Source organism: Oncorhynchus masou, chromosome 24 (assembly GCF_036934945.1).
Source record: "Oncorhynchus masou masou isolate Uvic2021 chromosome 24, UVic_Omas_1.1, whole genome shotgun sequence".
NCBI lineage: Eukaryota > Metazoa > Chordata > Actinopteri > Salmoniformes > Salmonidae > Oncorhynchus > Oncorhynchus masou.
In genome coordinates, this window is record NC_088235.1 from 4,686,018 (window position 1) to 4,713,044 (window position 27,027).

At 44.5% G+C, this 27,027-nt stretch overlaps 1 protein-coding gene across 2 annotated transcripts in view; it reads right to left on the minus strand.

Moving 5' to 3' along the window:
- Positions 1-285: 285 nt before the first annotated feature.
- Positions 286-27,027, minus strand: part of LOC135511802 (N-acetyllactosaminide beta-1,3-N-acetylglucosaminyltransferase 2-like) — a 35,830-nt gene continuing 9,088 nt past the window's right edge. Inside the window, exons 2-6 of one of the 2 annotated variants that reach the window (XR_010451325.1) lie at positions 18,553-18,687; positions 12,727-12,873; positions 9,680-10,228; positions 4,016-6,803; positions 286-3,048 (exon numbers count right to left, since the gene is read on the minus strand). Coding sequence is in view for 1 of the 2 variants with exons in the window: in XM_064933265.1 (XP_064789337.1) it covers positions 6,237-6,803; positions 9,680-10,228; positions 12,727-12,840 (1,230 nt within the window). In the remaining variant the exon portion in view is untranslated. Of the gene's footprint in view, positions 6,804-9,679; positions 10,229-12,726; positions 12,874-18,552; positions 18,688-27,027 lie in introns of both variants that reach the window. The other variant, XM_064933265.1, reaches the window with a different exon arrangement.

Sequence of the window (27,027 nt, forward strand, 5' to 3'; positions counted from 1 at the left end):
AAAAAAAAAACGTAGTTGATTTTTGTTCTACCTCGGGGCATCTCAATGAGTGGGCCTTGCTACCAGCCTGAAAGAAGTTTACAAACATCACTCAGCTGCTTCCTATCTTCTTCTGTGGTTGAATATAGAATTAAAATAACTAGAAGAAGCTTTACCAGCGGCTTCGGTAGTTTAAAAACATATAAACAGCCCAGATTTTCTGTTTGTAAGTTTGTACAAATCTTCTAAAAAAAAACAAGAAAAGCATTTCTTCTATAACACCATTATCCAACACCATCTACAAAAAACAGCAAAATATTCTTTATTGGAAAATCTAGTCATAGCAAAAGAACCACACATGGCACGGCTCTGAGACACCACAGGTGAAAAACAAATGAAACAGACTTAAATGGGTAACAAGAAACAAAACGGCATGTGTTGGTATATAATATATAGATATCTCCACTGTGCAGAATGTGTCTAAATCAAGTCGTCGTGTTGCAAAACTTGTTTTATAATAAAAATACATTTCGGGTAACTTTCCCCCATATTCCCGGTTTTCCAGGAATCCTGGTTGGAAGACGCTAGATTTCTTCCTTGTTCCTTGATTGAGCCAACCTGGATTTCTAGAGAATTTGGGGAAAAGTTACTGGAATTTTGCAACACGAAGTCATACACAATTCCATCAGATTCCAGGAATGTTATGGTCAGGAGAGAGGACATCAACAATAATGTGATTGATGATTTTGAAATGTTTCATAACCAAGGGAATCAAGGGTTTGGACCATTGAAAATAGACAACACTCTAAATATGTAGAGTACCAATATGTATACAGAACAAAAATATAAATGCAACATGTAAAGTATTGGTGCAATGTTTCATGAGCTGAAATAAAAGATCCCTGAAATCTCTCATTTTGTGCACAAATTCGTTTACATCCCTGTTAGTGAGTATTTCTCCTTTGCCAAGATAATCCATCCAGCTAGCAGGTGTGACATATCAAGAAGCTGATTAAAATCAGCATCATCATTACACATGTGCACCTTGTGCTGGGGACAAAAGGCTACTATAAAATGTGTGGTTTTGTCACACAACACAACGCCACAGACGTCTCAAGTTGAGGGAGCGTGCAATTGGCATGGTGACTGCAGGAATGTCCACCACAGCTGAGAATTGAATGTAAATATCTCTACCATAAGCCGCCTAACGTATTTTTGTGTTTACATGTTGCGTTTATATTTTTTGTTCAGTTGTGTGGCAATAGAGGAATACTTTTACATTCAAACAGAAATGAGGAGAATGAATTAATGTTCATCTTTGATCAAGGCCTTGGAAAAACCGGACAGGTGACCAAAGAGACGCGAGACGAGAAACAGAGGCGATATTAGACATAACAGTAGAGATATTAACAGGAAGTCACCAAGTGCCTGAATTTCAGCCTCAGTCAGATAAATAACAATGTGATATACTGAAAGTGTAATGCAGCTCGACTCAGACCGACACAGCAGACTTCCATCAGGATTCTAAATAATATACATTATGTACACATTTACACATGTAAACATTCTCCACCTGACAGGACATGCGTGGACGACATCCTGGCACTGTGTTTGGTTTGACTGGTGCTGAGAGCTACAGTCCCAATGGACGCCAGGGAAACAGGAATTCAAAATGACTGCTTGCATATTTGTTTTTTCCTAGGAGATTTTTTACGGAGTCAAAGTCAATTGTCGAGATCGTAAAAATTCATCAAAATAACATTTTTTATTTTTGGTGTTAATTTAAAAAGGTTAGGCATAAGGTTAGCAGTGTGGTTACGGTTAGGCATAAGGTTAGCAGTGTGGTGAAGGTTTAAAATAACATTTTAAGAAGATGAATTGAAGAAATGGACAGGGTTAACGACTTTATGGCTGGGATAACTAGTATCACGCCCCATAATTTCCTAGGAAAAACTCATGTGAGCTTCTTATCTTACACTTCTGAGGCGTGTTCATTAGGGTACACCATTGAAAATAGCTTTGAACAATTTAGGTTTACGTTCCAAAAGTTATTGGACCAGTACAGTTCAGAGTACACTCAGCACCATTAGGCTGTACCAGGTCTTCAGCCCGGTTCGATTTTCTACAAATGCCTCAAAACCCTTCCTTCCTTCCTTCCTTCCTTCCTTCCTTCCTTCCTTCCTTCCTTCCTTCCTTATGGTTCTGATTTGACAGGGTCTGTTGACAGAGATGTGATGGAGGGAAAACAACCACACGACAGACCAGATATTAATCACCAAGAAAGGACTGAAGGAAGAGTCTTCAGGGTGACTAGAGGAATACGGCCCTGTACACTGACCCAGGCAAAAAGGGGAGTCATTTCATTGGTTCCAGCAGAATTATGGAGGCGTGTCTCTATGAGGTTGCAATGAAATCGGGGTTAAGATTTGTTTTGCTGCAAACTGTGAACATAAAACGGTTGATCAGATTCACTGTTTTCAATAAAACAGCACCAACTCTTTTATTGTACACATTAGACAGTCTAACAGAGAGGTCTTTGGAGACTGACTTCCGCCCTCTTTGAAGCAGAGGCCCTGCCCTCACTGTTTCCTGCCCACTTCCTGGTTACAACAATAGAACCCCAGGGCCACGTTCAACAGCCAAAACGTTGCAGATAGAAACACCAGAAATAAAGCCAACATGATTCCTTATTCTACAGGTCAGAGGCATGTTTGTTCTACAGAGCATATTTCTATCTGAACGTTCCCAAACATTGTGTCTTGCTGAACGCGCCCCCCACCCCCAGGGGGAATGGATCATTATCAATGTGGCAGATTAATTGTAAACAACACGGCTGCGTTCAGCAGCACACACTGTTGTGGAATGTTCAGATATATTTTTTGTAGAACTAACATGCCTCTCTGACCTGCAGGATGAGGAATCACAAAGCTCTGTTCATGATATTGTCTGCAACGCTCCACAACGTTTTTAACTGCAGACTGAATGAGGCTCAGATGTGTATTTGCATGTTACAAATATTATTATTAAGACAGAGCCAATGACCGGTTTTCCTGCCCCTCTACGTACAGCCTGTCACAACGCCCCTCTACGTACAGCCCGTCTTCCTGTCACAACACCCCTCTACGTACAGCCTGTCTGTCACAACGCCCCTCTACGTACAGCCCGTCTGTCACAACGCCCCTCTACGTACAGCCTGTCTGTCACAACGCCCCTCTACGTACAGCCTGTCTGTCACAACACCCCTCTACGTACAGCCCGTCTTCCTGTCACAACACCCCTCTACGTACAGCCTGTCTGTCACAACGCCCCTCTACGTACAGCCCGTCTGTCACAACGCCCCTCTACGTACAGCCCGTCTGTCACAACGCCCCTCTACGTACAGCCCGTCTGTCACAACGCCCCTCTACGTACAGCCCGTCTGTCACAACGCCCCTCTACGTACAGCCTGTCTGTCACAACGCCCCTCTACGTACAGCCTGTCTGTCACAACGCCCCTCTACGTACAGCCTGTCTGTCACAACGCCCCTCTACGTACAGCCCGTCTGTCACAACGCCCCTCTACGTACAGCTCGTCTGTCACAACGCCCCTCTACGTACAGCCCGTCTGTCACAACGCCCCTCTACGTACAGCCTGTCTGTCACAACGCCCCTCTACGTACAGCCCGTCTTCCTGTCACAACACCCCTCTACGTACAGCCCGTCTGTCACAACGCCCCTCTACGTACAGCCCGTCTGTCACAACGCCCCTCTACGTACAGCCCGTCTGTCAACGCCCCTCTACGTACAGCCCGTCTGTCACAACGCCCCTCTACGTACAGCCCGTCTGTCACAACGCCCCTCTACGTACAGCCCGTCTGTCACAACGCCCCTCTACGTACAGCCTGTCTGTCACAACGCCCCTCTACGTACAGCCCGTCTGTCACAACGCCCCTCTACGTACAGCCCGTCTGTCACAACGCCCCTCTACGTACAGCCCGTCTGTCACAACGCCCCTCTACGTACAGCCCGTCTGTCACAACGCCCCTCTACGTACAGCCCGTCTTCCTGTCACAACGCCCCTTAACGTACAGCATATAGATATATTAATTTGTAAGTCGCTCTGGATAAGAGCGTCTGCTAAATGACTTAAATGTAAATGTTAATTGACAAGTCATTCCTGACCTGGGTACAGTGTGTATATATATATATATATATATATGTAACTTATTCAACATCCATTTCTTTCAACAGTAAAATAAACAAAAACATACTATAATTGTCACCCAATAAGAAGTTGTGCAGACAGTTGATGAATACATTAGTTGATAAATAAACACCTTATAAAAACATACAGCTCTTTAGGCTAGATCGTCCTCGATGCAGATCACTGCGAGGAGATCAAATGTTAGTTACATCAACATTTCAATAACGGAAATTCTCGGACACAAACTGAAGTAAATCTTAAAGCGTCTTCCTATAAACCTTTAAGGCAGCGGTGGAACAGAACATTCTGGATTTGACCTTTGACATGTTTTTTTTGTTGTTGTTTTAAACCATCTGACAAGAACAGTAATGATTGTGGATAAATAAAACAGTATTTCTCTGATCTGCTCGCAAACGGGCAGTGAACACCGTTGCAGAACATGAATGACCCCCTAGCCAATCGCCTTGGTTACGGTTCAAGCTTTCTCTTTGTTATAGTTTGTGCGGGGTGGGGGGTGGGGGGGGGGGATGTTCGATATGAAAATGATAGTTGTCTTTGTGAAAATATAACCAGCCATTTCAGCTTGACGGTTTCTTGGTTAAATGAAGATGTCAGGCTCACAAGGAGGCCTTGGAGCAACGCTGAACAGAGCTGTTCCACAAACGGTTCTTCTGCGTCCCTTCGATATTTAAGTAACAACTGTGCACCAACACTGTTTTAAACAGGCCCTTTAATATAGACCACAGAAACTGACTTTAAATATGAACAGACTTGCTACAGTGCCATAAAAACAGTATTTTGGCAAGATTTTAACCCACTTAAAGCTGAAATCAGCAATAAAAAAAAAAAAAAAAATGAATCCCCGCCCCTGTTTTGGTAAAAAGCTGAGGGACTGGGCTGAAGAACCAGACAGGGCTATGGATGCAAGGACTGGTGTGGGGTGACAGTTGAGCTCATGAGAGGTGTATCAGTTACATTCTTCAAGAATCCAAACTGGATGTAGGAGTTGTTGACGGACACTTCAACCCCAAAAGGTTTTCACCAACATTGTAAAGACCTAGTTATTTCTGTTGCTTTGACAAAGTCATTTCTAGAGATTAGAGATTTGAAAAGCTCTTTGTGCTGTCAGACACACAGTGTTAAAGTGTTATCATTCAGGTCCATTAGTCAGGTCTCTTCAGACTGGGAAACGTGTTTGTTTTTAAAGTTGAACATGTGCTCTTTTTTATTTGATTTATTTTCCCAAGTTACATTCTCCAAGAGGGACTCATTTCGTGGAACGACCAAACATCTTTATCTAACACGGCCCAGACCAGCTGAGCACTCATCCATTAGCCTGGTTCCAGATCAGTTTGTGCCAACTCTTACGGTCATTTTCACACCAAAACAGATCTGGGATCAGACTGCTCATTCACCTCTGTCTCCAACTTCTCATAATACAACATGGTACAGACTCTGTGCCGTCAGACACACAGCGGGGAATCATGAAAGGTCCATCAGACTTGACCATCATAACGCCATGACGACCATTTAGAAAGCTCAGAGACACGTTGGTCTGCCATCGTACCGCCGTCAGTCACGCCCTCTTTATCTTGGGATTCAAAACCTGAAATGTTCATCCAAGATTCAACTTTGAAGACGGTTAACTAACATCAACAAACATGATAACAACATTAAAGCTGCCAATGTTCGACGGATCCTCCAAGAGTAATAATCCCTCCCTAAAAAATTAAATAAGTCTCAAAATTGTGTCTAACCTTTAGAATGTAACAACCCTACCAAGTGTCACAAAACAGTGGCCACTGACCTGTCACAGAGTTACTATAACAACCAGCATAACAAAATGGCCGCCTGTCGTGGTGTCTGGTCCAGGCAGTTACCGACAGTTTAAGTCACCCGTCTTCCCTGGTTACTGACAGCTCAAATCAAAAATGGCCACCGACACCTTGTTGTCCCCGGTTTCTGAAGTCAAAATGGCCACCGACACCTGTTGTCCCCGGTTTCTGAAGTCAAAATGGCCACCGACACCTGTTGTCCCCGGTTTCTGAAGTCAAAATGGAGACGGGCTGGGAAGTTACTGACAGGTCAAGTTGGGGTCATTGAGCCAGGCCCAGATCTGGATCATCTCCTGCGGTGTCCGGCTGTGTACCAGCATCAGACCCTTATAGGCACACGGGTTCCTCCTGTACTTCTCCTCAATGTCAAACGTCTTGAAGCCTTTATGTTTCTGTGGCCCCAGCCCCAGTTTCCTCAGACACATCCCTGTGTAAACGTCGTCGATGGGGTAGAGAGGTACGTGCTGCGAGGCTCTGTGCAGCCGCCTGGCCAGGTCCCCGGAGTACAGATACCCCCCTCCGCCCGCGTATGGCGGGTACTGGCCAACGAACAAACTGTCTGGGATGAAATACTTCACCTTTTTATCCCTGTTTGGCCCCGCGTTGGTGATCACATCCCCTACAAACAGGTCCCTTGCCCGGGGCCCCGAGAGGCCCTTGAGGAAGGCCAGGATCCTCAACGTATTGACAAAGACGTCATCGTCCCCTTTGAAGACGAACTGAGCTCCAGGGCAGCGTGTGGTCATCCAGTCCAGGAAGAGCACCTCCTTGACGGTCAGGTTGAAGAACGAGTCCCGGTAGTCCCACTGGGGGGTAGAGTTAAAACTATTATTATTATACAACAAATAATCCTACATGCAGATTTGAGTATTTAGTTCATTATTCCCCTGTTTAATCCCATTTTATATGTCAGCATACTAAGAGTCTGAGTATCTCTGTGTCACAACAATACTGCAAAATTGGACAAGACATACAGTTGAAGTCAGAAGTTTACATACACTTAGGTTGGAGTCATTAAAACTCATTTTTCAAATTTCTTTTTAACAAAATATAGTTTTGGCGGTTAGGACATTACATTGTGCATGACAAGTAATTTTTACAACAATTGTTTACAGACAGATTATTTCACTGTATCACAATTCCAGTGGGTCAGAAGTTTACATACACTAAGGTGACTGTGCCTTTAAACAGCTTGGACAATTCCAGAAAGTGATGTCATGGCTTTAGAAGCTTCTGATAGGTTAATTGACACAATTTGAGTCAATTGGAGGTGTACCTGAGAATGTATTTCAAGGCCTACTTTCAAACTCAGTGCCTCTTTGCTTGACATCATAGGAAAATCAAGAAATCAGCCAAGACCTCAGAAAATAAAATTGTAGACCTCCACAAGTCTGGTTCATCCTTGGAAGCAATTTCCAAACGCCTGAAGGTACCACGTTCATCTGTACAAACCATAGTACTCAAGTATAAACACCATGGGACCACGCAGCTGTCATACCGCTCAGGAAGGAGACGCGTTCTGTCTCCTAGAGATGAACGTACTTTGGTGTGAAAAGTGCAAATCAATCCTAGAACAACAGCAAAGGACCTTGTGAAGATGCTGGAGGAAACAGGTACAAAAGTATCATTATCCACAGTAAAATGAGTCCTATATCGACATAACCTGAAAGGCCGCTCAGCAAGGAAGAAGCCACTGCTCCAAAACCGCCATAAAAAAGCCAGACTACGGTTTGCAACTGCACATGGGGACAAAGATCGTACTTTTTTGGAGAAATGTCCTCTGGTCTGATGAAACAAAAAAATAACTGTTTGTGGGCAGAACTGAAAAAGCAAAGAGCCCTACAAACCTGACTCAGTTATACCCTCTCTGTCAAGAGGAATGGGCCAACATTCACCCAACCTATTGAGGGAAGCTTGTGGAAGGCTCCCCGAAGCGTTTGACCCAAGTTAAACAAATGAAAAAGGCAACGCTACCAAATACTAATTGAATGCATGTAAACTTCTGACCCACTGGGAATGTGATGAAAGAAATAAAAAGCTGAAATAAATCATTTCTCTCTAATATTATTCTGACATTTCACATTCTTAAAACAAAGTGGTGATCCTAAATGACCTACGACAGGGAATTTTTACTAGGATTAAAATGTCAGGAATTATGAAAAACTGAGTTTAAATGTATTTGGCGAAGGTGTATGTAAACGTTTGAGTTCCAACAGTACTACAGATCAAAACCAACATTGTGGACCACCCAGTGAGTTCTAAAAACACATCACCACACAAATACAATATTATATTTAAACACCCCCCCTTGTCAATTGATGTACCGGTATGTCAATCTAAGTGACATAATAACATAAACCCCCATCAAAATCTGCAAGTTTCAGATAGAGATCTGTTTGGTGGGGTGGGGCAGGGCAGGGTGGGGCGGGTTAAAATGTAAAAGATTACACATCTAACACTTCCTGAGCTGTCTTATAGCTCCTTGATATGGGACTGACACTTCAAAACCTTGTTCGTTATGATTTGTTCTTTGACCGTCTTCTCTGGCATTTATGAATGTTATAGGAGTTGGTAGTAAAAAGGACAAATTCAATATTTTAGCAAATCATATTTAAAATATATATTTTTTTATACCTAAAGGGGTCCTAAAATAAAAAACAAATAGCTAAATGATCCATGGTATGACCAACTTAAAACAATTTTATGTCAGCTTATAACCCCCACCCCATCTCAACATTTTAGGGTGTTTTCCCATAAAGTCCCCTTTAAAGTAACCAATCTCAGTCCCCTTTAAAGTAACCAATCTCAGTCCCCTTTAAAGTAACCAATCTCAGTCCCCTTTAAAGTAACCAATCTCAGTCCCCTTTAAAGTAACCAATCTCAGTCCCCTTTAAAGTAACCAATCTCAGTCCCCTTTAAAGTAAATATATATATAATAAAAAAGTCTGAAGAAAAACTAAAGCCTCTTGTCTTTTTCGTCACACTGCCCATATATGAGGATGCCACTGGGAAATAAATTGCAATTAAAATTTTAACAAGCACACCTGTTAATTGTAATGCATTCCAGGTGACTACCTCAAACTGGTTGAGAGAACCCCAAGAGTGTGCAAAGCTGTCATCAAGGCAAAGGGTGGCTACTTTGAAGAATCTCAAATATATTTTGAGATGTTAAACACTTTTTTGGTTACTACATGATCCCATATTTGTTATTTCATAGTTTTAGTGTCGTCACTATTATTCTACAATGTAGAAAATAGGAAAAGTAAATAAAAACCCTGGAATGAGTAGGTGTTCCCAAACTGTTGACGTTAACGTGTCTACTATTGACACCCCAAGGACATTAACGTGTCTACTATTGACACCCAGAGGACATTAACGTGTCTACTATTGACACCCAGAGGACATTAACGTGTCTACTATTGACACCCTGAGGACATTAACGTGTCTACTATTGACACCCAGAGGACATTAACGTGTCTACTATTGACACCCAGAGGACATTAACGTGTCTACTATTGACACCCAGAGGACATTAACGTGTCTACTATTGACACCCAGAGGACATTAACGTGTCTACTATTGACACCCAGAGGACATTAACGTGTATATTACTGACACCCTGAGGACATTAACGTGTCTACTATTGACACCCAGAGGACATTAACGTGTCTATTCTTGATACCTGCAGGATGTCGCGGTGGTGAGTGTTCTCATAGCGCAGCATCTCCGACAGATCTGGGTGGTGGTCCACGGCCGTGGTGTTGCCGAGCAGGAACACCGTGACAACCGTCTGGTTGGCGAGGACGCCGGCTCGACCCCACGACTGGCGGATGGCCTGGCGGCGGTCAAAGTGCGGAGCAAGGGATTTGACGGCCAGTAGGAGGAAGGGCGGCTCCCCTCTCCGGGTCTTTTGGCAGATGTGAGGCTGGTCCACCACTAGAGGGTACGACCGACAGCGCATGTAGAGCAGGAAGTCTTTAAAACGAGGAGGTAGGGAATTGTAGTCTTTCACGTGAGTGGTGACTCTGTAATCCGGTTGGCAGGGGTCAGGGTTCAGCCCCGTGTCGTTGAGCCAATCAGGGACAGGTCTGACATCATTAGCGCTAGTGTTGTTACTATTGGAGGAGGCGAGGATGGGGTTGTGTTGGAGGTCCAGTCTCTGTTGCTGGCGGTTCCAGTAGGCCTGACTTGGAGCCAGTTTGGACCAGAAGCGCTTGGAGGGGAAAAGGACCTTGAATGGAGGAAGGAAGGACGAAATTAATAAATAAATTGAGTATCCTAAACCGAGAACAACAAAACATAACTTTAAAAAACGAGGATTAAAAAAGACAATTCAACACTGATTTAACACAAAGATGATTCAACACATTTCAACAATTAAAGCCCTGTGCAGTCTTTTTAATTTAATATTTAAAATCACAGTAGGTTTAATAAATCACGGTTAATTTCTCAAAAATAACTCCAAATATATTTTATTATTTATTTCCACCGAGCCTCCTCTTGATTGGGGAATGCTGAGTCTGATCATGTGGGCGTGTCCTTCAAAGGAGGAGGATACATATGCAAATAAGAGATGACTGGTCATAGGTCAGAATAATCAGATCAGATTGTGATGTCATGCTGATGGCCAAAAACTCTATCTCACCTGAACATGCAAAAAACAATCCAAGCATTTAATTTTACAAGCTTTTACACTAAAAAGGGCATTATATCATTTTCACAATTTCAGGGTTATTTCATCCTCCAAGTGTAACATGGTTTGTGTGGAAATATTATTAAAAACACAAAAAAAGTCAACAGGCACAGACACATTCGCAAAGCGTAGAATCAGTTCGGTCTTTTAGAGGAGTGGTTTTCAGACCTCACCTCAGGGACTCCCAGCCATTCCATCACAGGAGGTTGGTGGCACCTTAATTGGGGACAGGCTCGTGGTAACGGCCGGAGCGGAATGATTTTAAATACATGGTTTCCATGGTTTCCAAGTGTTTGATGCCATTCCATTTGCTCCATCCCAGCCATTAGTATGAGCCGTCCTGCCCTCAGCAGCCTCCACTGCATTCCATGTATGATTGTGTCTAGACACTTAGATGTGACTTCTGCTATCAGAATACAGGGATCACAGCCTCCAGTATTTATGCTGCAGTAGTTTGTGTGTCGGGGGGCTAGGGTCAGTTTGTTATATCTGGAGTACTTCTCCTGTCCTATTCGGTGTCCTGTGTGAATCTAAGTGTGCGTTCTCTAATTCTCTCTTTCTTTATCCCTCTCTCTCTCTCTCGGAGGACCTGAGCCCTAGGACCATGCCCCAGGACTACCTGACATGATGACTCCTTGCTGTCCCCAGTCCACCTGGCCATGCTGCTGCTCCAGTTTCAACTGTTCTGCCTTATTATTATTATTCGACTATGCTGGTCATTTATGAACAATTGAACATCTTGGCCATGTTCTGTTATAATCTCTACCCGGTACAGCCAGAAGAGGACTGGCCACCCCACATGGCCTGGTTCCTCTCTAGGTTTCTTCCTAGGTTTTGGCCTTTCTAGGGAGTTTTTCCTAGCCACCGTGCTTCTACACCTGCATTGCTTGCTGTTTGGGGTTTTAGGCTGGGTTTCTGTACAGCACTTTGAGATATCAGCTGATGTATGAAGGGCTTTATAAATACATTATTTTATTTTGATCACATTGAAAAGACGGGTCTAAACGAGTGGCTTTGTGGTCTGACTGTGTTCCGATCCGGCTGACCACTTCAGGAGGTTTAGGACGTTGTTACGTACGTTGGAGGAGAGAACGCAACACCCTACTACATCTCAGCTCCCCGTGGAGGGTAACAGTATTAGGAGGTGCAGGGAAGGACGACAGAGGCAGAGAACAACACTGTTTACAGGGAATCTATTCTTCCTTCACACGGTAAGGTGGGGAAAAGGGGCTGAACAGAACCAAAGCAAAGAAAGTTAAAAGTTCCCGCCTCCCCACCTCTTACCTAACCTCCCCACCTCTTACCTAACCTCCCCACCTCTTACCTAACCTCCCCACCTCTTACCTAACCTCCCCACCTCTTACCTAACCTCCCCACCTCTTACCTAACCTCCCCACCTCTTACCTAACCTCCCCACCTCTTACCTAACCTCCCCACCTCTTACCTAACCTCCCCACCTCTTACCTAACCTCCCCACCTCTTACCTAACCTCCCCACCTCTTACCTAACCTCCCCACCTCTTACCTAACCTCCCCACCTCTTACCTAACCTCTCCACCTCTTACCTAACCTCTCCACCTCTTACCTAACCTCTCCACCTCTTACCTAACCTCCCCACCTCTTACCTAACCTCCCCACCTCTTACCTAACCTTCAGCACGGCCTGGCGCGCTAACCAGAATACAGGCGGTGGAATATAGAGCAGGAAAAGGGGATTGTGACACACTGTGACCCGGTAGACACATTTACACGTGGAAACATGATGTGTCCAGAACTCTCTGATCAGAATACTAAAGCTGCATGAACTGTCAAGTCTAGACACCTCCAGTCATCAGTTCATCATCAAGCCCTTGATTAGTGTGACTCAGGGCAGATGGTTCAGTGATACAAAAACATTGTGAGACATCTGGGGGTCCCCGAGGAGAGGTCACAGAAGCAGTTCTACATCATGATGAATATTGTCCTGTCACCCCCCCCCCCCACCGTTTCTCCTCACCTTTTGGTGCCCCCAATTCACCTTGTCCTGTCCCCTCCTCACCTTGTTGTGTCCCTTGTCCCGTCCTCCTCCTCCTCGGAACACTAGGATGAAGATGAAGAGATTGACCGTCATCAATGTCACCAGAAACTTCAGCTTCCTCCTCAGGCCCGCCATGACCTCTCGCTATGACCTCTGATCTCTTGCCACCTAGAGGGAGGGTGAGGAGAGAGACAGACGGGGGAGAGGAGAGAGATGAGGGACACATTCAAGTTTGTTTATTTGTCATATGCACAATGCAACAAAATACTTTACACCCAAATTAGTGGGCAACTCTTCATTAAAAACGGCAGGGTAGCCTAGTGGTTAGAGTGTAGGGACAGCAGGGTGGCCTCGTGGTTAGAGTGTAGGGACGGAAAGTGGCCAAGTTTAGAGTGTAGGGACGGCAGGGTGGCCAAGTGGTTAGAGTGTAGGGACAGCAGGGTAGCCTAGTGGTTAGAGTGTAGGGACGGCAGGGTGGCCAAGTGGTTAGAGTGTAGGGACGGCAGGGTGGCCAAGTGGTTAGAGTGTAGGGACAGCAGGGTAGCCTAGTGGTTAGAGTGTAGGGACGGCAGGGTGGCCTAGTGGTTAGTGTAGGGACGGCAGGGTGGCCTAGTGGTTAGAGTGTAGGGACGGCAGGGTGGCCAAGTGGTTAGAGTGTAGGGACGGCAAGGTGGCCAAGTGGTTAGAGTGTAGGGACGGCAGGGTGGCCAAGTGGTTAGAGTGTAGGGACGGCAGGGTGGCCTAGTGGTTAGAGTGTAGGGACGGCAGGGTGGCCAAGTGGTTAGAGTGTAGGGACGGCAGGGTGGCCTAGTGGTTAGAGTGTAGGGACGGCAGGGTGGCCAAGTGGTTAGAGTGTAGGGACGGCAGGGTGGCCAAGTGGTTAGAGTGTAGGGACGGCAGGGTGGCCTAGTGGTTAGAGTGTAGGGACGGCAGGGTGGCCAAGTGGTTAGAGTGTTCCTAGACCAGTTAACCCACTGTTCATAGACGAGTTAACCCACTGTTCCTAGACAGTCATTGAAAATAAGAATTTGTTCTCAACTGACTTGCCTGGTTAAATAAAGGTAAAATAAATAAAAACATTTAATAGGATGGAAATCTCCCCCTGAGTTAATAGGGCAGTGCTAGAACACATGACTACAAATAGCCCACATGTTCATTCTACTGTAAGTACTCGGGGGGGGAATGTCTTCACTTCATTTACTAGTTATTGTCTGACACCATCCCTGGGTCACTTCATTTACTAGTTATTGTCTGACACCATCCCTGGGTCACTTCATTTACTAGTTATTGTCTGACACCATCCCTGGGTCACTTCATTTACTAGTTATTGTCTGACACCATCCCTGGGTCACTTCATTTACTAGTTATTGTTACTAGTTATCCCTGGGTTACTTCATTTACTAGTTATTATCTCTACTGACACCATCCCTGGGTCACTTCATTTACTAGTTATTGTCTGACACCATTCCTGGGTTACTTCATTTACTAGTTATTGTTACTAGTTATCCCTGGATTACTTCATTTACTAGTTATTGTTACTAGTTATCCCTGGGTTACTTCATTTACTAGTTATTATCTCTGCTGACACCATCCCTGGGTCACTTCATTTACTAGTTATTGTCTGACACCATCCCTGGGTCACTTCATTTACTAGTTATTGTCTGACACCATCCCTGGGTTACTTCATTTACTAGTTATTGTTACTAGTTATCCCTGGGTTACTTCATTTACTAGTTATTGTCTCTATTGTCTGACACCATCCCTGGGTTACTTCATTTACTAGTTATTGTCTCTACTGACATCAGTGACATGCAAAAATGGCCGACTCATTTGCATTTAAGCTGAGGCTAAACATTTGCTTTGATTTTGTTGATAAGAAGATAGTAGAACACAGCAGCAGTCCAATACAACACTAAGAGCTGAACGTAGTAGAACACAGCAGCAGTTCAATACAACACTAAGAGCTGAACGTAGTAGAACACAGCAGCAGTTCAATACAACACTAAGAGCTGAACGTAGTAGAACACAGCAGCAGTCCAATACAACACTAAGACCTGAACGTAGTAGAACACAGCAGCAGTTCAATACAACACTAAGAGCTGAACGTAGTAGAACACAGCAGCAGTTCAATACAACACTAAGAGCTGAACGTAGTAGAACACAGCAGCAGTTCAATACAACACTAAGAGCTGAACGTAGTAGAACACAGCAGCAGTTCAATACAACACTAAGAGCTGAACGTAGTAGAACACAGCAGCAGTCCAATACAACACTAAGAGCTGAACGTAGTAGAACACAGCAGCAGTTCAATACAACACTAAGAGCTGAACGTAGTAGAACACAGCAGCAGTTCAATACAACACTAAGAGCTGAACGTAGTAGAACACAGCAGCAGTTCAATACAACACTAAGAGCTGAACGTAGTAGAACACAGCAGCAGTCCAATACAACACTAAGAGCTGAACGTAGTAGAACACAGCAGCAGTCCAATACAACACTAAGAGCTGAACGTAGTAGAACACAGCAGCAGTCCAATACAACACTAAGAGCTGAACGTAGTAGAACACAGCAGCAGTCCAATACAACACTAAGACCTGAACGTAGTAGAACACAGCAGCAGTCCAATACAACACTAAGACCTGAACGTAGTAGAACACAGCAGCAGTCCAATATAACACTAAGAGCTGAACGTAGTAGAACACAGCAGCAGTCCAATACAACACTAAGAGCTGAACGTAGTAGAACACAGCAGCAGTCCAATACAACACTAAGAGCTGAACGTAGTAGAACACAGCAGCAGTCCAATACAACACTAAGACCTGAACGTAGTAGAACACAGCAGCAGTCCAATACAACACTAAGACCTGAACGTAGTAGAACACAGCAGCAGTCCAATACAACACTAAGACCTGAACGTAGTAGAACACAGCAGCAGTCCAATATAACACTAAGAGCTGAACGTAGTAGAACACAGCAGCAGTCCAATACAACACTAAGAGCTGAACGTAGTAGAACACAGCAGCAGTCCAATACAACACTAAGACCTGAACGTAGTAGAACACAGCAGCAGTTCAATACAACAATAAGACCTGAACGTAGTAGAACACAGCAGCAGTTCAATACAACACTAAGACCTGAACGTAGTAGAACACAGCAGCAGTCCAATACAACACTAAGACCTGAACGTAGTAGAACACAGCAGCAGTCCAATACAACACTAAGCGCTGAACGTAGTAGAACACAGCAGCAGTTCAATACAACACTAAGACCTGAACGTAGTAGAACACAGCAGCAGTTCAATACAACACTAAGAGCTGAACGTAGTAGAACACTAAGAGCTGAACGTAGTAGAGCACAGCAGCAGTCCAATACAACACTAAGAGCTGAACGTAGTAGAACACAGCAGCAGTTCAATACAACACTAAGAGCTGAACGTAGTAGAACACAGCAGCAGTTCAATACAACACTAAGACCTGAACGTAGTAGAACACAGCAGCAGTCCAATACAACACTAAGACCTGAACGTAGTAGAACACAGCAGCAGTTCAATACAACACTAAGACCTGAACGTAGTAGAACACAGCAGCAGTCCAATACAACACTAAGAGCTGAACGTAGTAGAACACAGCAGCAGTCCAATACAACACTAAGAGCTGAACGTAGTAGAACACAGCAGCAGTCCAATACAACACTAAGACCTGAACGTAGTAGAACACAGCAGCAGTTCAATACAACACTAAGACCTGAACGTAGTAGAACACAGCAGCAGTCCAATACAACACTAAGAGCTGAACGTAGTAGAACACAGCAGCAGTTCAATACAACACTAAGACCTGAACGTAGTAGAACACAGCAGCAGTTCAATACAACACTAAGAGCTGAACATAGTAGAACACAGCAGCAGTCCAATACAACACTAAGCGCTGAACGTAGTAGAACACAGCAGCAGTCCAATACAACACTAAGCGCTGAACGTAGTAGAACACAGCAGCAGTCCAATACAACACTAAGAGCTGAACGTAGTAGAACACAGCAGCAGTTCAATACAACACTAAGACCTGAACGTAGTAGAACACAGCAGTAGTCCAATACAACACTAAGAGCTGAACGTAGTAGAACACAGCAGCAGTTCAATACAACACTAAGACCTGAACGTAGTAGAACACAGCAGTAGTCCAATACAACACTAAGAGCTGAACGTAGTAGAACACAGCAGTAGTCCAATACAACACTAAGAGCTGAACGTAGTAGAACACAGCAGTAGTCCAATACAACACTAAGACCTGAACGTAGTAGAACACAGCAGCAGTCCAATACAACACTAAGAGCTGAACGTAGTAGAACACAGCAGTAGTCCAATACAACACTAAGACCTGAACGTAGTAGAACACAGCAGTAGTCCAATACAACACTAAGACCTGAACGTAGTAGAACACAGCAGTAGTCCAATACAACACTAAGAGCTGAACGTAGTAGAACACAGCAGTAGTCCAATACAACACTAAGAGCTGAACGTAGTAGAACACAGCAGTAGTCCAATACAACACTAAGAGCTGAACGTAGTAGAACACAGCAGTAGTCCAATACAACACTAAGACCTGAACGTAGTAGAACACAGCAGCAGTCCAATACAACACTAAGAGCTGAACGTAGTAGAACACAGCAGCAGTTCAATACAACACTAAGAGCTGAACGTAGTAGAACACAGCAGCAGTTCAATACAACACTAAGAGCTGGTCACCATCACACACAAAAAGACAGGATTCCTGTTCGGACAAAATCAAATATTTACATTGTTCTCTTGCTATTCGAGTTGGAATGAGCAGAACAACCCACCTGAGCAAGGCTGAAAGCAGGCTCTCTCCCTCCCCCACTGACCCTTCTCAGAGGACTTCTCTCATTGAAACACAATGACCACCTCTTACCCACCATAACCCTCCCCCACTGACCCTTCTCAGAGGACTTCTCTCATTGAAACACAATGACCTCCTCTTACCCACCATAACCCTCCCCCACTGACCCTTCTCAGAGGACTTCTCTCATTGAAACACAATGACCTCCTCTTACCCACCATAACCCTCCCCCACTGACCCTTCTCAGAGGACTTCTCTCATTGAAACACAATGACCTCCTCTTACCCACCATAACCCTCCCCCACTGACCCTTCTCAGAGGACTTCTCTCATTGAAACACAATGACCTCCTCTTACCCACCATAACCCTCCCCCACTGACCCTTCTCAGAGGACTTCTCTCATTGAAACACAATGACCTCCTCTTACCCACCATAACCCTCCCCCACTCTCTTCCCCTCTATTTCAGATTTCTTCCTCTCACTACTTCCAGGTGTCCTTTATCTTGCTTCCTCATCTCTCCCTCCTTCTACCCTTTCGCTGTCTTGTGTTTCAGTTCCGCTGTCTCCTAGCAACAACTCTGCCCCAGTGCCTTCAGGCCCCCCCCCCCCCCCGTCTCCTCTCATCCTCCCTCTTCTTCATTCTCTCCCTCTCAGCCATCCTCCCCTCACACCTATAGTACACAAGCAATCTTTATTGCATTGACTGTCTACTGTTCTTTTACCTGTGAGCATAACAGTTGGTCTTACCTGTGTAGGTGGAGTGTGTTTCAGGCAGTATGTGTGTGAGTGAGCATAACAGTTGGTTTTACGTGTGTAGGTGGGTGGAGTCTCTGTGTGTGTGTGTGTGTGTAACAGGAGTTGGTCTTACCTGTGTAGGTGGGTGGAGTCTCTCTCTCTCTGTGTGTGTGTGTGTAACAGGAGTTGGTCTTACCTGTGTAGGTGGGTGGAGTCTCTCTCTCTCTGTGTGTGTGTGTGTAACAGGAGTTGGTCTTACCTGTGCGGCAGGTGGAGTGTGTCAGGCTTCACTGTCCTCTCAATCTGGCCTCACAGCTCTTAACCCATACTGAGTCCCACCCCCTGGGGAACAGTAGCCAATGGGACACAGAGGGGGGAGGGGTGTGGCAGCAACCTGTAGGCAAGAAAGACCAACTGTGTGTCAACACCACGATAGAGATGACCAGGAACAGTATGAAACCCTGTTCAGAACTAAGCTGTTTTCAAACACACAGAACGAGAAAGAGGCTAATATTATTCTCAGACAAGTCTAAATTCTTGCCTTGTGATTTGTTGCATCATTTCTTTCATTCTACCACATTTACATTTACATTTAAGTCATTTAGCAGACGCTCTTATCCAGAGCGACTTACAAATTGGTGAATTCACCTTCTGACATCCAGTGGAACAGCCACTTTACAATAGTGCATCTAAGTCATTAAGGGGGGGGGTGAGAAGGATTACTTATCCTATCCTAGGTATTCCTTGAAGAGGTGGGGTTTCAGGTGTCTCCGGAAGGTGGTGATTGACTCCGCTGTCCTCGTGAGGGAGTTTGTTCCACCATTGGGGGGCCAGAGCAGCGAACAGTTTTGACTGGGCTGAGCGGGAACTGTACTTCCTCAATGGTAGGGAGGCGAGCAGGCCAGAGGTGGATGAACGCAGTGCCCTTGCTTGGGTGTAGGGCCTGATCACTGCTGATCACTGCTGATCACTACCACTGCTGAGGGCTTCTGTTATCTACAATCAATCAGACATTCTGTAGACTCTCAGTGCCACCTAGACATGTTGTTGCATGATGGTCCTACTCTCATGCTCGACAGCAGGGTACAGAGAACTGTGATAATCATTAACTTATTGGCTTTCTGAGCAAACAAGAGGGGTCAGTAACAAGAAAAGGCAGGCAGCCACTCACACACTGTGGGACATGTGAAAAGTGATCCCAGAACAGTCCGTGATCCTGGTTACCCATGTTAATCCCTACTAGGCTTGGGAGGTCTCCAGACTGTCATACCGACCTTGTGCCATAATGGGATATCCGGTAATACCGGCACTGAACACTAGGGGGTGCTACTGTATTCCAAAGGTTAGCAATGCTAACAAGTACATGTACAATCCCATAGAGAATGCTAACTAAATGCTAATGAGCACATTGATTAGCAGGACAGACATCCCAGCTCAAAGTTCTACAAGGAACTCAAAAATGCTACTCACAGATTGCTGCACAAACACAAAACAAATAAACAGGAAGGCTCTTGATCCAGGAGGGAATTATCAGCTGTTACCAAGCAAAACTTGATTTTGGAAGAAGCTGAACCACTTCGCTAACTAGCTACTAAATTAGCAATCCAAAATGCACAACTGCAGAGTATTGAGCACATTTTAGACAGTTATCAACTAAGGTATCCTGCTGGCAAACATTTAGTTGTGAATTGCGTAATGTAACTACATCACCTGACTCCGGGTCTCGTAAACAAACACCACATGACTGGGGACTAGCGCTATGCTTCATAATGAAAAATGGTGATCGGTGAAATGAAGGACACAATCTTCTTTATCTTCTAACATATTTCACAAGGTGACTTCAGGTATTTACTTAAAAAGTCACATTTATACAAATAAAACTTTAAAAGAAATACTTAACATTGACGGAATTGGAAAAAAAAAAAATCATTCCTTTGGCTATTTCCAAATATCACAGTATATCGCCCAGGCCTAAAGCCTACTACACACGTGAATATGTGTGACCCCACTCTACGCGTGTGACCCCACTCTACGCGTGTGACCCCACTCTACGCGTGTGACCCCACTCTACGCGTGTGACCCCACTCTACGCGTGTATGTGCATTGGGCGAAGAGATGAGCGAGGTCCACAAATGACGAAGGGTGACAGAGAGACCGAGGTCTAGGTTTGTGTCAGCACACCAACACGATTCACACACTGTCAAGACTGATGGCAGTGAGTCAGACACACTCACCCCCCCCTCCCTCTCTGAGATGTTTTGTGAATTTAGGCCAAGACCTATTTCTATTTTAGTCCCCACCTAGTTGCCCCCCACCTAGTTGCCTAGTTGCCCCCCACCTAGTTGCCTAGTTGCCCCCCACCTAGTTGCCCCCCACCTAGTTGCCCCCCATCATGTCCATTGGTTGTTAGCTAGCGGTGGCTAAAGTTAGCTGATGTTTGTAATGGCTGTTTAAAGAGAACTGAACCACGGATGACAGTTTCTCCTGGTTCATCTACTACCTTCAGGGTGAGGAACCATCTAACGTCAAGTTAGAAAATAGTCAACGAGTCATTTCAGGAGATTCCAGAGACAGAGACTGTAACGTAAACTTGAGCATTTCCTCCGTCTCGACCACTAGCGCCGCAGGTTATGGGTGAGCCTTCCTCCAGTCACTCCCCTCAGAGCAGGGCAGCGGAAACAGAACGGTCTCATTGAACTCTGCTACAGTAAAACATCTTACTAGCAGAGGAAATGTATTTCAAACAGCTGAAAATGTATAGATATGAGACTTTTTTTTATTTATTAAGATTTTAACTGAAATTGCAATAACAGTCAGTTACATTGACATTTTTGCAGTAGGTAAAAATAAAAAATCGAATAAAAAGAGTCTGTGATGTCTGGCTGCCATGTAAAACAGCCGATGTCACCTCACACCGAATTTCCCACGTTTTCAGTCAGAGTTTACTTCACCGTTTAGATTTTTGATTTTATTTTACTAGAAAAGTCAGTTAAGAACAAATTCTTATTTTCAATGACGGCCTAAGAACAGTGGGTTTACTGCCTGTTCAGGGGCAGAGCGACAGATTTGTACCTTGTCAGCTCGGGGATTTACCCTTTCGGTTACTAGTCCAACGCTCTAACCACTAGGCTACCCTGCCGCCCCATATGTAATGACTTGCATGATATGGATCAAAATGAGGCCTGCTTTATTCTAAATGTAGGCCTACTGTACTTTATTTGTATGAGGGGGGGGGGCTAATCACTCATTTTTGATCGGCTAACGTTACTTGACGAAGACTTTGTTCGCTGCAGTAACTGTGCTCTCGTCTTGAAGCTAAAAAGTAATGATTGTAACGTTACGGACGAGAATATGAACCCTTTAATTGTTTGCACATGCTTGTGAATTGTTGCGTTATTCAAGAGTTTAATATCCTGTGGCGGACTGCCATAGCATCGAATAGTCCCCGCGATATGCAACTGTTCAGGGAAGTCAGGAAACAATACACGCAGTCAGTCAGGAAAGCAAAGGCTAGCTTTTTCAAACAGAAATTTGCATCCTGTAGCTCTATCTCCAAAAAGTTTTGGGACACTAAAGTCCATGGAGAACAAGAGCACCTCCTCCCAGCTGCCCACTGCACTGAGGCTAGGTAACACGGTCACCACTGATAAATCCATTATAATTGAACATTTCAATAAGCATTTCTCAATGGCTGGCCAGGCCTTCCTCCTGTTTCAGAGCCGGTCATGGGTGCACCTCAGCCACGCTCAAGGTACTAAATGATATCATAACCGCCATCGATAAAAGACAATAGTGTGCAGCAGTCTTCATCGACCTGACCAAGACTTTCGACTCTGTCGATCACCACATTCTTAACGGCAGACTCAATAGCCTTGGTTTCTCTGACAACTGCCTCGCCTGGTTCACCAACTACTTTGCAGACAGAGTTCAGTGTGTCAAATCGGAGGGCATGTTGTCCGGACCTCTGGCAGTCTCTATGGGGGTACCACAGGGTTCAATTCTTGGGCCGACTCTTTTCCCTGTATACATCAATGATGTCGCTCTTGCTGCAGGCGATACCCTGATCCACCTCAACGCAGACAACACCATTCTATATACGTCTGGCCCTTCCTTGGACACTGTGTTAACGAACCTCCAGACAAGCTTCAATGCCATACAACACTCCTTCCGTGGCCTCCACCTGCATGCATTTCAACCGTTGGCTGCCCGCACCCGCCCGCCCACCTAGCATCACCACCCTGGACGGTTCCGACCTAGAATATGTGGACAACTATAAATACCTAGGTGACTGGCTCAACTGTCAACTCTCCTTCCAGACTCATATTAAACATCTCCAATCCAAAATCAAATCTAGAATCGGCTTTCTATTTCGCAACAAAGCCTCCTTCACTCACGCCGCCAAACTTAGTCAGTTTTACTAGGTTATCCTACCGATCCTCGACTTCGGCCATGTCATCTACAAAATAGCTTCTAACACTCTACTCAGTAAACTGGATGCAGTCTATCACAGTGCCATCCATTGTGTTACCAAATCACCTTATACCACCACCACAGCGACCTGTATGCTCTAGTCGGCTGGCCCTTGCTACATATTCGTTGCCAGACCCACTGGCTCCAGGTCATCTATAAGTCTATGCTAGTTAAAGCTCTGCCTTATCTCAGTTCACTGGTCACGATAACTACACCCTCCCGTAGCGCACGTTCCAGCAGGTAGATCTCACTGATCAACCCCAAAGCAAACACCTCATTTGGCCGCCTTTCCTTCCAGTTGTCTGCTGCCAGTGACTGGAATGAATTGTAAAAATCGCTGAAGTTGGAGACTTATATTTCCCTCATCAACTATCTGAGCAGCTAACCGATCACTGCAGCTGTACATAGTCCATCTGTAAATAGCCCACCCAATCTACTTACCTCATCCCCATACTGTTTTTATTTTATTTACTTCTCTGCTCTTTTGCACACCAGTATCTCTACCTGCACATCAGTACCTCTACCTGCACATCATCATCTGCTCATTTATCACTCCAGTGTTAATCTACTAAATTGTAATTATTCGCTCCTATGGCCTATTTATTGCCTACCTCCTCTTGCCTTTTGAACACACTGTACATAGACTTTCTTTTCTCTACTGTGTTATTGGCTTGTTTATTGTTTACTCTGTGTGTAACTCTGTGTTGTCTGTTCACACTGCTATGCTTTATCTTGGCCAGGTTGCAGTTGCAAATGAGAACTTGTTCTCAACTAGCCTACCTGGTTAAATAAAGGTGAAATTTAAAAATAAATATATGGTTGAGATGAAAAGTTGCCTACGTTACTGGGATATTTACAGTATATTTTAAAACTACAGCGCAAGAACGTCCGTTGCCCAGCCCCCAAACTGTCCCTCGGCAGGCACAGGAGAGTCCGTTGCCCAGCCCCCAAACTGTCCCTCGGCAGGCACAGGAGAGTCCGTTGCCCAGCCCCCAAACTCTCCCTCGGCAGGCACAGGAGAGTCCGTTGCCCAGCCCCCAAACTCTCCCTCGGCAGGCACAGGAGAGTCCGTTGCCCAGCCCCCAAACTCTCCCTCGGCAGGCACAGGAGAGTCCGTTGCCCAGCCCCCAAACTCTCCCTCGGCAGGCACAGGAGAGTCCGTTGCCCAGCCCCCAAACTCTCTCTGGGCAGGCACAGGACAGTCCGTTGCTAATGTAAATTGAAAAGTTATGTCAATATCATGTACATTTGAATCTCATCGCGGTGCCTCTGCTTGAACTCTTCAACTTGAATAAGCCCTAAATCAGTCTCTGAAGACTGGAGTCGCAGCCAAAGTCCTCATTAAACAATTATACAAGATAACAGCAGGAAGGAAGTCTAACTCAAACACACACCCTCATTACCTCTGACCATAATACTGCTCTGGCTGTTGGCTGATGAAGAATAATAAAATGGATTAGTTTGAAATGCAAAATATCATTTTTCATCGTGTGCAATGCAAGTGGAGTCTAAGCAGAAGGATGTCATGCTGAATGAAGCTTGTTAGGAGAGTAGTCCAGCCAGACAATGGGAGAATCTCAATTAGATACTCCTCGCGTCCTCTCTCCTCCTCAGAAACCCTTTGGATGAGAAAGCCAGATGTCCCTCCCCTCTGACCTTCTCCTCCAATGGGTTTTGAGAAGGAAGCGAGGAGGGAGATTATGAGAGGATGTGAGGAGTATGCAATTGAGATTCTCCCATTGTGCATCATCTCTTCTCCATCTGGACTTATTGGAAATCATGTGACAGTCTCAGCAATATGGTGGACGTATCCAGGAAGTGAATCACGTGACGGTCTCAGCAATACGGTGGACGTATCCAGGAAGCGAATCACGTGACGGTCTCAGCAATACGGTGGACGTATCCAGGAAGCGAATCACGTGACGGTCTCAGCAATACGGTGGACGTATCCAGGAAGCGAATCACGTGACGGTCTCAGCAATACGGGGGACGTATCCAGGAAGCGAATCACGTGACGGTCTCAGCAATATGGTGGACGTATCCAGGAAGTGAATCACGTGACGGTCTCAGCAATATGGTGGACGTATCCAGGAAGTGAATCACGTGACGGTCTCAGCAATATGGTGGACGTATCCAGGAAGTGAATCACGTGACGGTCTCAGCAATATGGTACTTTTTTTTTTCATAAATGTATTATGAAATAATGACGTTAATGATTTTAGCTTTTTAATGGAAATTCCAAAGCCAAAATTATTAAATGAACATTCAATTGTCTGTCAGGTCCAAATAGAAAAATAGGAAATTACTATGAAATAGTAAAATGTATATGACAAAATCCTTTCACTAGTTCTTCAAAGTAGATGAGGTTTACTTTCAAAAACTGTCGTCTCAGTCCCTCTCTCTCGTCATTGTGTTCATTGCTCTCTCGAAGTCTGTGGAAATAACAATGTAGCAGGCATAAATAATGTGTAGGCCTATCCATCCAGAGAAGAGTTTACCATGAGGAGATGCTCATGTCTCTGCTCTAACAATGGGAGTCGTTCTCCCAAAGGCAGGAAGGCAGGTGACAAATCCATGTTCAATATAAACACATTGGGCATATTTAGGACAGATTTTGGCGAGAGTGAAACTTCTCGGGTTGCCTCTTCCTCTCTGAGCTGGGAAAAACTGCCGCAATGGATTATGGTCATTGTAATTAGTTACAAAGTTTCTACACTGAACTAGGGTGAATATTTTCTTAATGAAAACAACTCCCTTCAGCCCAGCGTCCCACATCGTTCTTGACTTGATTTCTCTGGTGAATGAAATCTAGCGCTGGGCTCACACAAAAAAAATAAAATGGAATTGGTTTATCACTCAGCACTACGAGACTAACGTACAAATCAACAACAGAAACGTGTTTGCTGACATGACTAACTGAGTGACTGACAGACATAAGAGAACAATTGCTGATGGACAAAACTTCAAAATGGCACTTGGTCTATTCTACTATTCTAACTGAGTTCCAAAAGGTCGGGGCCCCGTTTCTGGAAATTGATCCGTGGGCCTATAAAAGTTGACCTCCCTGACTTAGAGGCTATAATAATAATTAATAAAAAAAAAAAATATATATATATATATATATATATACTTAAAATCAAGTGTTTTATGTTTTCAGAACTTAGTGGTCTGTCAACAAATGTCCTCATCCTAGACCATCTATTTTATAGATCCAGCTGTATGTCAACAATCCGAAATGATTAGAAAAGATACGCACCAAGTCATTTCCTGATTTGTGGCGCTCATCTTATCCCTCATTGGATGTTGAGGCATTTAGTCACAATGTTGTAATTGTTGACCTGCGAAGTGGACTCTTCCTGACATTACACTACAGACTCAACCATGGAAACTGGGACCGTTGTGGCTGCTCTGCATGATGTAATGGCTTTACCTTCTTGCCCTTTGTGCCGTTGTCTGGGCCCAATAATGTCTGTGCCCTGTTTTGTGCCGTTGTCTGGGCCCAATAATGTCTGTACCCTGTTTTGTGCCGTTGTCTGGGCCCAATAATATCTGTACCCTGTTTTGTGCCGATACCATGTTGTCATGCGTTACTCTTTATGTTGTGTTGTCATGGGTTGTTGTCATGCGCTGTTGTCATGATGCAGTGTTGTCATGAGTTGTTGTCATGATGCAGTGTTGTCATGAGTTGTTGTCATGAGTTGTCATGAGTTGTTGTCATGTGTTTCTCTTCATGTTGTGTTGTCTCGTCGTGATGTGTATTTTGTCCTATATTTTTAGCAGGCCTTTTGCCTTTTTCGTAGGCCGTCATTGTCAATAAGTATTTGTTCTTAACCGACTTGCCTAGTTAAAAAGTTTAAAATAAAACACTACTGTTGAGGTCGGAAAACATCTGGCAAGACGTTGATAAAAACTGTTAACGGGGACATTACAGTGACATTCAAAGATGAATACAAGATGATGCTGAAACACTGGTGATTTACCCAACAAATGAGTGGCAGCTTATACAGTTGACTCTGTTGGGGTCTATTTTAATAGCCTACAGGTGTATCTGTTAGTCAGCACCTCGAACTGTTTGGGTCACACAAAGGACATATTGGTTTACAGAAATCCATGCTGAGGTGTTGTTTACCTGTTCACGGTCTCCAGCTCTGTTGCATTTACAGCACAAAACCAATACAAGTAAATATCTGTGATAATGGCATTTCAGGATAAAATCTTAAAAGTAACTTCACTGAGACAGAAAATCCATTTAACCCTTTGGGAT